Source organism: Acipenser ruthenus, chromosome 2 (assembly GCF_902713425.1).
Source record: "Acipenser ruthenus chromosome 2, fAciRut3.2 maternal haplotype, whole genome shotgun sequence".
In the NCBI taxonomy this organism is placed as follows: Eukaryota; Metazoa; Chordata; class Actinopteri; order Acipenseriformes; family Acipenseridae; genus Acipenser; species Acipenser ruthenus.
In genome coordinates this window covers 31,804,417-31,816,509 of record NC_081190.1, presented here as the reverse complement: position 1 = coordinate 31,816,509, position 12,093 = coordinate 31,804,417, and the positions used below count along the sequence as shown (strand labels likewise).

Sequence of the window (12,093 nt, the reverse complement as noted above, 5' to 3'; positions counted from 1 at the left end):
CCTTACAATTACTCAAACAAATCCCATACAAAACTAAAACTGAAACTGAAACGAAACAATCCTTCAAGCACAACACACCGTATCAAGCAAAGCAACACAACACTGACTCTGAACAGCTGGCTTTCGAATCTACTGGTAGCGAAGTTTGGGGGACGGGCCACTTGCTTTGCAACCAATCGTAAGATCTTACAAATCATTCAATTGAACCTTGTTGAGTTCTATAATATTTGAACACCAAAATTAAGAAAATCACTCGTGCAAGACAAACTAACTAAAAATGTGCGCAAAAAGTAAATATAATAATTGGTGATAATAAATAAGTGCAAAAATAATCTGATGAATATAAATACCGTGTTACACACATGTACTCTCAAAAGCTTTGTAATTTAAGTTCATCATAATAATGACATCACTTTAATAGAGGGCTTCTAATGATTGGTTACGTAATCTAACAACCCTAGAAAAAGACAAATGTTTTTTTAAAAGGTTGGCTTACACCATAAAACCTATTGAGAAACTGATTAGTGTAATAAAAAAGAGGTTTGATTGAGGATAATTCTGTTATGACTGAATGTAAATTAAAAGCAAATTGGTTGCAGCAAAGGCTAAAATTAACCCATAATATTTGTTGAATCACACCCCAGTGAGACGGTCCACACAGAAAGCGATTCCTGGGTTTGACACAGGCTGGCAGCTGGGACAAATCACTAGCTTCCAGCTGGCCGGAGATAATTATGCAAATTACTGAAAGGTTGCTTCTTTTGTTTACATAATTAAGCCAGTTAGGGGACTTGTTGGGAATGATGATTTAGCTCTGGTCAGTGGCTAGAATTTGAGCCTTACTATTCACAGCTGGGTGAACATTATTCCTTATGTAATATATGAGGGCCTTTCAGGGTCTTTACACACAAATACATTTTGCATCAGTTGTTTGCTGAAATTGGAGGAGGTGTCTGGCCTATTGCATTCCACGACCTGCCAATACAGATGGGGACTTGTCAGCCACATATATCAGTAGGGTTTTGTCCAAGAAGTTAATATGTATGCAGCAACCACTAACCTCTAAGTCATCTTCTTCATTGTCTGATACAAGTTCTGATCAAGTATTTCAGTAACATAAATCTCCGGCTGTAATTTCAAAATTAGAGTTATCAGTACAATGACGAAGCTGAAGACCATGATACATATCAACAGTATGTACAGAACAGTACAGAATAAAAACAAAATGTGCAATTAAAGGTTAATCACCACAATTTGACAAGCAAAAAGTGTGATACAGATGGATGGACGATCACAGAGACAGACACATCCATATAGCCCCAGTTTTATCCAAATTAGATAAGCAGTTCTCAAGCTATGTAAACATGTAAGTGTGACAGACAGACACATGTACAAACAGAATCTGATACTCTCTACGCTAAGCAATGTTAAAATCAAGCTCCATGTCAATTGGAAAAACAGTTCTCAAGACACATGCACAAATGTAAGTGTGTATAGTCAGATATGTGACCACCTCCACACTATATCCATTTGCAAGGGATTTCATCCCCAGCGGAGAAAAAAAGCAAAACATTATTTAAAGTTCAGTGCAGAGACTGATCACAGGACACAGCTGGAAATTCAGTGGAGATTGGTTTGGACAGGAGGAAGTAGACACTTTGGTCAGTGTTTAATGAGCCTTGTGTTGCTGCTGAGTAAATGTGAGCTGACCACTTAGATACCTCTGGTCTCTAACTTTTCTTATGTTCAAAAAACATTCCTTGTAGCACTGAAAGCAATTTTTTTTGGTGGAAAATAACCACTGACGCACTGATTATACAGCTAGGGTCCTTTTCGCAAAGCATTTACCCCAAAATGTTGATGTTACATAAAGCTTTAAATAAATAATTAAGGATGTGTATTTCAATTCATCTTAGTATCTGCTACAAGTTTAGCACTGTGGAAAATTATTTTTGGCCCAACTGTATTGTGGATTGCAAAGAATATGAGTTGTTCTATAATATAAACATATCTTTTTTTTTTTTTTTTAAATATAATTATATATTTTTTTATTCATTTCAAAAATAGTACAATAAATATCCATACATGTAATAAATATATTACATATATGCACATATATATGAAATAAAATGCATTAAAAGATCAAATAAATAAATACATAAAGACATATAATATTTAGATATTACATCCAGCTCAATTCATATTAGTCAACGCTTTACCTGAACACGTTCTAATTCCTAATTTCAATTAAAAGTAATCAAAACTTATTAAGATGCGGTAAAATACAGATAGTAAAAAAAAAAAAAAGAAAATGATAGCATCACCAAGTTCCACTGAAATGCATGGAGAACCCTAGTAGTACTAAAAACCACGTGCTCTCTACCGCAGTTGCAGACAGACGGATCTCCCGGAGGTGTTTCTCCGTTCTTTCTTGCGGCGATACGTCATTATATTTGGGCGGAGCTTCAGAACACAGGCAGAGAGTGAGGTCTTTTCCGTTGTTTTACACACGTTTTAACGGTAATGTTTAAGACACCGTAAATAAATGGTTGCAATGGCTTGTATTTTTACTTATTAGTTAAGTGTTATAATACAGCATTTACGCTGTGTGCAAATCATACACCGATCACGATCAGTCTATTGTACGTGCTAGTAAGCATATTTGTGCTAAACACAATGAGTAGTAAAGGCAAGAAAAACAACTGTAAATTCTCATTTTCTGAGTTGGATATACTTATCACTGGAGTGACAAATTATTATCATAAACTTTTCGGAAAAGGCAGGTCATATACAACTTCCATAGAACGATCTGCATTCTGGACAGAAATGACACATAAAGTGAATTCTGTGTCGAACGTTAAGAGAAGCAGAAAACAAGTAAGACACCGATGGGATGACCTAAAAAGGGTTCTTGTTAGAAGAATAGTCAAGCAGGGTACACCCCCGGGTGTTAATGCCGTCTTTGAAGAACTAAAGAAAACTAAAACGAATAATGATCGCAGATTAAACAAGACCGACGCGAGTTTTGATGTTAGCTGTGCTGTGGAAGAATACCCGTATCCTGCAGCAGGTACAACAACTGCCATTCCACATTATGACATAGAATGGGGTAAGTACAACTTCCGCTGTTTTAATAACGTTTCTGCACAACCGGGTTAGCTAGGCTATATTAAGTGCCGTTGTCCTGATTTGAGGATAGATTAGTTTATAATTTTTGGAGCATGTTAAACTGGCACCTATCTATAATCTAGAAATTCTCTTTAATTGGTGCTCTAAATGTAATATACCGTATCAAATTACATAAATACAGCTTGGTTAAAAAAAAAAAAAAGTTACATTTGCATAATCATGGAAAAAAACATTTAATATCAGTATTTCAATCATTTAATATCAGTATTTCAATAATTTTATAAATCAAATCTCATGATCAGCTCTGGTGAATGCTTCTCAGAGCTGGTGGTTTGCTGGTATTCAGCTGGTCGTGCAGATTGATTAAGTTGGTCCAGGAAAACGGGATCTATTTAAAAGCCCTTTACTGTAAATTTCAAGGTTTGTTTCCTAAAGTAGTTTTGATGGAAACCTTGTCTATTTTATGCACAGAGGTTCTGTCGCTCCAAACCACTTTTAGTCTTTGATGAACTTCATATGAACAATATAATTAAATACATGGATTATGTTGACTCTTGTGTGACTATTTTGACTGCAATATCATATGGGTGTGGATGTGAGAATCAAGCATCTTGGCTGCAGCGTGTAGAGAAAACACAGGTGCTGCTGGCTTCTACAAGAATTGTTTTTAAAAACTACCCCATGCAGTATTTTTTATAATCTCTGGTGAGCAAATTTTCTTTTCGGGGGGGGGGCTTACTCTACTTGGTTTATGTCAGAAACCCTTGAAGGAATTACAGCCTTGTTATGTACAGTTGGGTTTGCGTTCTTTATATCCTTAATACTTTTCATGATGCTGATGGCTCTAATTATGTTTTATTTGCAGGAGTTACAGATTTGTGACACACTTGTTTTGTATTTAGTTTATTGGGGATTTGTTTACTGGTATATAAAGTAACAGAGTACAGCATTTATGGTGTAATTTAAAGTCTGGTGTATTATCAGATTATTTCTGCAACTCTTTTTAAACAGAGAACAGAAGCGAATCAGAATCGGATGAAACCGTGGCAGGAGTCCAGAAAAGAAGAACTTGTAAATTCTCCGATTTTGAGTTAGATACACTTGTGACAGAAATATCAAACAATTACAAAGCACTCTTTGGAGAGGAAAGATCAGTTACGTGCTTAAGCGAAAGGACAAGAATCTGGAGTCAAATAACAGATAAAGTCAATTCTGTGTCTGCCATCAGACGAAGTGAAAAACAAGTAAAACACAGATGGGATGACCTCAAAAGGCGGTCCGTCTGTCTGTTAAATCTGAAGAAGCACCCAAAAGTTAAAACAGCTAATGTGGAGATGAACATTATTGAAAGAAGAGTTGTAGCTATTGTGTATCCTGAGTGCCTCCCACTTCTTGACGAACTTGGATCTGCAGAGTCAAACACACAAAATGAATTTCCAGAAGGTGATTTACATTTTTTATTTCAACACAATAATTAAGCGATAGTGCCTGTCGATGACGGCTCTATCGTGTGATAGTTAACCATGATGGGAGTTATGCTTCCCAAGCCGAAGGCAAGGGTGCTAACGAAAATCAAGGTCAACTATCACACGGTAGAGCCGCCATCGAGAGGGCACTATCACTATTAGAAAATTATTTTTACCATTGTTTTCTTTAAGAAAAAACACCTTAAAAGCTAGATTTACCTTGAAATTGTACCGATTCGTCAGGTACCTTTCCGCTGAGTAAAGACACTAAGAAAATAGTCCCAAACATTTTTTTAAATATAAAACAAGGGTGACATACATATAAAGAGAAAAACGATTTTTATTTAGTAAATCGATTATTAACTTGTTAGGGATTTAAACCCCTTTTTATAATCGGGCCATTGCCTGAGGAATGAACGGAGCAACTACTTACCAGTCCGTGTGCGATGGAGTCTGAACTACCAATACAATCTCTCATTAAATGCCACTCTAAAATGCCTCCTAACTCACCAGGTTACTACCTTGAGCCAAGCCGTTTCTCTCCGGAATCTATACGAATGGAGCAATATTACTGAACTGTCTGCGTCTCGCTTTGTTATTGTTGAAAGATGCTGTGCCTGTGCTCCAGTCGAGCATACAGTCTGTGATTGGCTCTCGGCAGTTGCAGGTACAGGATTGGTTGCTTTCGTCGATGCAAAGTATTGACTGGCTGGTTTTGGTGGATGATAGAATTAATTTGGACCAATTTTGTCTTTGTTTAGTATTTACTGTCCAATAGATGTGAGCTACGCTGAAAAATACAGTAAGTCAGAAAGAAATAGCCAGCACTTGATTTGATTCACAGTTGGTGCTCAGACGTTACAGTGGGCATCTACCGTCTAGTAGAGCCCGCTAGAAATGGAAGCTGATTGGCTGATGGCACATTTGATGCGGGTGAGAGAATAGATCACAATACTAGTACACAGTACCATAGTAAATTATTTTGGAAATTATTAATACTCAGCATTTGCAAACAGTAGACATAATTGATATTATTTAGTTTAGCAGCCTGTGTAAATATTGAAGTCATCCCATGATTCTTTTTTTTTTTTTTTTTTTTTTATTAACCTTGCAAATCTGTTGTTTAGTACAATTTTACAGAATACCTAAGGTACCTTTTTCTTTTTCTAACAGAGAACACAATCAAAGCTGAATCAGACAAAACAATGGGCGGAGAGCCCAAACGAAGAAAGCAAATGTTCTCTGATTTTGAGTTGGATGTACTTGTCACAGAAATAACAACGCATTACAGGCCCCTTTTTGGCAGTACAACTATATCTAACTTAGAAAAGTCAAAACTCTGGCAGGAAATTACAAATACAATTCATTATATGTCAGCCCTCAGTAGAACTGAAAATTACATAAAAACACAATGGGAAGACCTTAAGAGGACTGTCTCTATAATGAGGAACAGGAAGAATTTCAGAGGAATATCGAAATATGAGGTACTGACCTCCATTGAGAAAAGAGTAATGGTTCTTCTGTTCCCTCATTTAAACACAGAGATGGAAGGGCTGGAATCTGAACGTATACACCCTAAAAAGGAGCCTGCAGAAGGTACTGTATAAACAAACAAATATGTTTATACAACATATTATATGTTTATACAACATATAACAATTGAAATATATTTGCCTGTAATGTATGTACAATGTTATGAAAGGGTCAATGTGATATTAATCCAGGTTACTATGAATACACTTAATGACACTTAATTGCTCGCACAGTAATTTAGGGCGACTGATTTTCCATTCTGGGAATGGCAAATTCAGTTTTTCAAAATGACCAGCTACGTTTTTTTCTGTTTTTCAAAATGACCAGTTATGTTTTTTTTTCCCATTTTTACCAATTTATTAAGAATTAACAATGTAATTTGAACATAAATAATATTTTTACATTAAAAAATCTACTGAATTAATTTAAATTTTTTTTTTAAGTCCCTAAGATACTGTAATTTTCAGGAAAAATCTTTCTTAAAGCAGTCCACTAGTAACAATGTACTGTAGGTCAGTCAACAAATAAAGGTGTTTTGAAAAAAAAACAGCTTATTGCTGGCATTATAATATGCAGACTAGTTGAAAACGAGGGACATTATTACAAAAAATATACAGTTTTCATAAAATTACAAATTAAATGCAATGTTCAGGACACTTACTCTCCCATCTGTAGTTTCATCTGCAACAACGCAGACTGGTTTATGCTGTACTTGCTGTAAAACTGCTTGGTACTTTACCTAGATTGCTCCAGTGAAAACCCAACTGTATAAATGGGTAATTGTATGTAAAAATAATGTGTAAAAAATAATGTAATTGTATGTAAAAAGAATGTGATATTTTGTAACAATTGTAAGTCACCCTGGATAAGGGCACCTACTAAGAAATAAATAATACTAATAGCCACACGAGATGAAAAATCACTCGGAGTACATAGTATTATTAAGACGTTAATGATAAATGAGAAATAATAAATTATAAAACTAAAGGTTTCACCTCAACCACCGTGTTGTTTCCTTGTGTTGAGCGGGTGACAGAGTAATGGATTTGCGATAATAACTAAATAAATGAATACATAAATTCAATTAAGATTTTTTAATCGGGGGGGGTTGACGATCGTTTTTTTCGGTACTTTTCACTTTTCTGTATATACAACTCCAAAATGATTCCACAGAATAGAACTCACAAAAGGGCTAGTTGCATTTTTAAACAACTCGACTCACACAGCACACAGGCAGCGCCGCAACACAGACAGACAGTCCATCAGCGTAACGCCCACAAAACCACCTGTTTTCTCGTTATCCAATGATCCAAATAAACATACAAAAATGTTTTATACAAGCATCATCGCTGGGCTTCTGGGTAGTATAGTTTTCAAAGCAATCCATTATTTTTTATAGAAGAATAACAGCGGTAGAAGACTGTTTGCAAGGTTTTTTAAAGGTGCAGTTGCAAAGCAGAATTCCATTCCCAAAATTCCAATTCCGTTCCAAATGCCTAATTCCGCGATTCCTTCCGTGGTTCCGTGATTGTGGAAAATCAGTAGCCCTAGTAATTAGATCATTTGCTTACTTCAGTCAATCAATGTTTAGTGTATAGAAATGAATTATCTGTACTAATTAATCTTAATAGTGGCACACCTAACACTGTTTAAAATAGCTATTGTCATTTATATGTTGCTATGTAGTGCGTTGTTTTTCACAGTTCCATTAACACTGTAGTTTTGTTAATTCATTCTTTCTTTTGCTGTTCACAGTGTTTGTAGAAGTTCTAGCTGATGATGAGCCAGACAAAGTTGAAGAAAGTCACACTGGACCAATCATAATTGTCCAGCCCCATGAATCTTCTCTCCTGGAGGATTTTACTCCAAGGATTGTGGGCCCACCCTTTTCATTGGCACCCTGTTCGCTTTCACAGGATCAGCACATGGAACAGGGACACCCTCCGCTGCTGGATGAAGCGTTGCAGGATAAGAAAGAGCCACACCATTATATATATTATGGTGAAACTAATGAGACTGTTGTTAGCCATGTTAGTGAAGGGAACCAGGTTACTAATACAGGTTTATCCGAGCTTAGTAACCAGGTTGCACTACTGGCAAATCAGATAGGTCAACTAACAAACCAGGTTGGTGAGCTTGGACGAATTATGATGCAGAGGAACAATAGTGAGCAGTTTCAAATGGAACAGATGACTGTTAATCAAAACATTTCAGCCACGCTAAGTCTCCTCACCGCGGTTATTGCCTCTGGGGCTTTCTCAACAGCCCGTGTAGTTTCTGATAGCAGTACACAGACTGTTTCCCCTATTGCAACAACATGTAAGGACCCAGAGTGCCAGACGTCACCAACAGTAGAATAATCCAGAACGGCTGCCTCTTCTAGTGCCAAAATGTTTCACGCGTATTGAAAAATGTGAAAGGCCTTACTCAAAACTATCATGTTGAGTTTTAAACAATACTATGGATAGTAGTGGCGTGTTGTTTATTCAAAGTGATATCTGCATCTGGTCGCGTACCTGCGGATGACCTGGAAGTTTTTCGCAGTTTGCGGTTCGGGTGCAGGTCAAATAAATGTACATTTCGGGTCTGAATTTGAATAACCAAAAATGTTTTCTGTCATTTTAGGGTACTCTTCTCTTACCCTTTCCCAAATAACATATTAGAAAGTAAATGTACAAGTATTTCCTGCACTAAAGCAGGATGCGATTAGGGAAGAGTCAGCTGACTAAGCCGTGTTCGCGCTTGTTTGATATGTCGCAAGATGCTTTAACCATGTCTGCTTGGTGATATTAAAAATGTTTGTGGATGAGGTGAAACAAAAGATAGCGCAGGGTTTATGTCATGTAGTTCGAGAGGTAAATCAGAAGTGAGGAATTCTTTTGGAATCATAGTGAATGAAAATAACGAACATGTGACTGGATTCGTTGCTTGTAAAACTGCGTTGCTTGTCATTATGTCTTTGTGAACACCAGCCACAAAACTGGTACATCTCTGCGAAAGCACAGGTGTAGCTCCCTTTCAACTGGTGGCACGAAAGGAATAGACAGGTATTTTATAGTAAAGTAGAGATAGTTAATATGTTACAGTGTTAAAATATATCTAGACCACTAGAGAAAGCTACCACGCTGTATAGCCTATTGTATAAACTCGATCTGTGGAGAATGGTAGATATATCTGTATCAATGGGAATGTGAGAGCCAGTCGGTGCAGGCAATAAGTAAAGGACAAACACTTGCGTGTTCGGGTCGTGTTGCAGGTCTTATTAAAGCGGGTCGGGTCAGGTTGCGGGTTCGAGTCGGGTCCTGTAGTAGCGGGTTTGTTTACAGTAAAATCAAAATAATTGCCAGGTTTATTAAAAGTCAGGGAGTTGATCTTTAGGGGTACAACATGAGATAACATAAAACACAGGGACTTTTTCTTGCAACTAGACCACTGAATCTCCATAGCCAGAGAAAGATGAGATTTTTTTTTTTTTTTAGAAAGAATGTAATGTCTGTAAAAAAATTTTTAAACAATTGCCGTGCACAGTTATGGCCAAAAGTTTTGCATCAACTATAGAATTAACTCATTTTGCTTCATAAAGTTGAATGAAACCTGCTGAATAATGTTACATTAACATATAGAATTACATACCGCTTGATAGTTTGAACATGAAATACTGTAAAACTATTATGGCTTCTGGTAGATTTATGTTAAATAAAATATCTCAATTATGTTCATATATATATATATATATATATATATATATATATATATATATATATATATATATATATATATATATATAATTATATAATTATTTCTCAATCCTAAAATTCTAGGCGATGCAAAACATTTGGTCATAGCTGTACATCCATCCACATTAACTTAATTACAGAATACAGTTTTGGAAGTTGTGAGAATATCTTGGCTTTAACAGTTTGTTTTTTGTGGTAAATTTAATTTTTATAATTAAAATGCCTCCTCCAAGTCATATATCACTGAGATAGGATACCTCTTTTTACAGAATGTATCACATTAGTGACTGTGCCTTGCAGTCAGATATCAGGAACACGTGGACAGAATACTCTTGGGTTTATACACTGATTTTGAGAGTTAATAATCAAATATATGCTAAGAATAAAGATTTTACTCCAATGATGTCCTATTATTTGATCCCCCTTGTTCTCCTCAGGTTAGAATGTTCCTTTAAAAAAAGCCAAGGAGAACTGAAAGTTGTCTTCTGATCCCACCAACATGACAATCACTTCTTTACAATCAGGAGTTCAGCTATGGATGTAGACACCTGGAGAGCAGAGATCCGCCCTTCAGATGTCTGCTTGAGCTCCCCGAGTGCTTGACCAGTGTGTCCGTTGAGCTGAAGCAGTTTCTTGAAGATTGTACCTCCCCAACCCGTAGGAGCACCAGCACCAACGCAATGCTCCCCGCAGGATAACATGCGCTCGACTGCACACAACAGGGTTGTCATTTACCAGATGAACCACTCAGGGATCCACACCATTAAGCACACCAACTGCCATGTGTCCAGTTAATTGTTTCTTTGAGTTGGATAATCCTGATGGGATCTGTTTCTGTTTGAAAGGCTTGGTTATCGCTCCTTTGTGGTCTTGCACGCTCTCAGTAATGCCATCTGTGGTGCAATCTAGCATATGCTTCTTCTGAATGAGAAATCAAGTGTAAAAAGATTTTTTTTGTCATAAATGCCATGTTTTGTTGTTACCACCCCAACTGCCCAGAGGTCTAATACTGTAGGCTTTTGTTTGTGTTTTTATACATGATATACCTTTTCCCTTTTTTTTTTTTTTACAGAGATTGTTATTCTGTTATTTTCACTGTTATTTGTTTTCTATATGCCTGTCTGTTTAAAAACACAATAAACAGAATGAAATACAAAGAATAATGATCAAAAGTGAAATCAGAGTTATTGTTCTTTTCTTCCTGGATGTTGCTGTCAATTATATTTTCCTCTAGGTGGTGCTGTTGCGCTATTGGCACGAGTACAGTGATCTCTGACCAAGCCGTTTGCAGGCATTCTTCTTTCACAAAATACACTTAAGGGAACAGCAATGTTAAGATATTATATCAATAAAATGGGTCAAGATTTATCCTCCCCTTTACATTAATAAACCCAATAGAGTTTGCCCAAATCTAGAATGATTTCCCCCTATTCACAAATGTTTTACACATGACTTATTTAAAGACTGTTCTAGTAACCCATCTATGTTAAACTAGGTTCTGAATCGGCCTGATCACCTTTATTAGTACAGAGATTTCCAAGCTGGCTATTCGTTCATATCCAAAAAATATTCCCTGTCCTGGTGTATTTCATTGCATTTACTTAAAAAGTCAAAGCAACTGTAATATATTCTGTAAACAGAAAACTGTTAAAGTCAGTAGCAGCATAGATACTTCACTGAAAACAGGTGCTGTAAAATGTTACTCTGTTTGTCTCATATAGCGAAATACTGCGACTGAACTTGAATAGCGAGAGACAGTGGAAACAAAATGTGATTTTATAACATCGCTTTAAAATATGAAATATCTTAAATATATAAATATTAGAAATGAATATGATAAAATGCATGATATGAAAGACCAATAAAAAGTTTTGTTACAACTTTTTAATTTAATTTGCATTCTAAGCTAAAATGATTTCTACATAAACCATGGAGTTTTATAAAAGCAGATGATTTAGCATTTTCTCTGAAAAGAAGTGGAATGACGGGTCAAAGGTCAGTCTGGTGCTGTGTCCCTTTGGTTGGACCCACACATGCACACCCTGCAATATTCTTATATGATGGATATATGTAAGACATGCTATGTGTTAGAGAAGAATCTATCTGCCCTTCACATTCATTAGAATTGCTGAGATAACATGACACGGTACAGTTTAGATAAACAAGCATTATGGGTCCATAGCAACAGCAGTGTGCCGTCTTGTCAATTAATATCTGTAGCTTCAGGC

The 12,093-nt window shown here is 36.2% G+C and overlaps 1 protein-coding gene across 2 annotated transcripts; it reads left to right on the top strand.

Annotated features, from left to right (window-relative positions):
• The first annotated feature begins 2,438 nt into the window (after positions 1-2,438).
• LOC131698960 (uncharacterized) lies at positions 2,439-9,531 on the top strand. 2 transcript variants are annotated; one of them, XM_058994102.1, is made up of 3 exons: positions 2,439-3,109; positions 4,141-4,572; positions 7,893-9,531. In XM_058994102.1, exons 1-3 carry the CDS (start codon positions 2,677-2,679, stop codon positions 8,486-8,488), a joined length of 1,461 nt encoding a protein of 486 aa, XP_058850085.1. In that variant the 5' UTR covers positions 2,439-2,676; the 3' UTR covers positions 8,489-9,531. The 2 variants fall into 2 exon arrangements, with proteins under 2 accessions (XP_058850085.1, XP_058850079.1); XM_058994096.1 differs by having other exon boundaries at positions 7,884-9,531.
• Positions 9,532-12,093: the final 2,562 nt, after the last annotated feature.

What these genes read in the sequence shown, in the direction of transcription:
- LOC131698960 (XM_058994096.1), top strand. Translation starts at nt 2,677, where the DNA reads ATGAGTAGTAAAGGCAAGAAAAACAACTGTAAATTCTCATTTTCTGAG. An exon ending in ACATTATGACATAGAATGGG is followed by an intron (nt 3,110 to 4,140) that starts GTAAGTACAACT and finishes CTTTTTAAACAG; the next exon opens with AGAACAGAAGCGAATCAGAA. An exon ending in ACAAAATGAATTTCCAGAAG is followed by an intron (nt 4,573 to 7,883) that starts GTGATTTACATT and finishes TGCTGTTCACAG; the next exon opens with TGTTTGTAGAAGTTCTAGCT.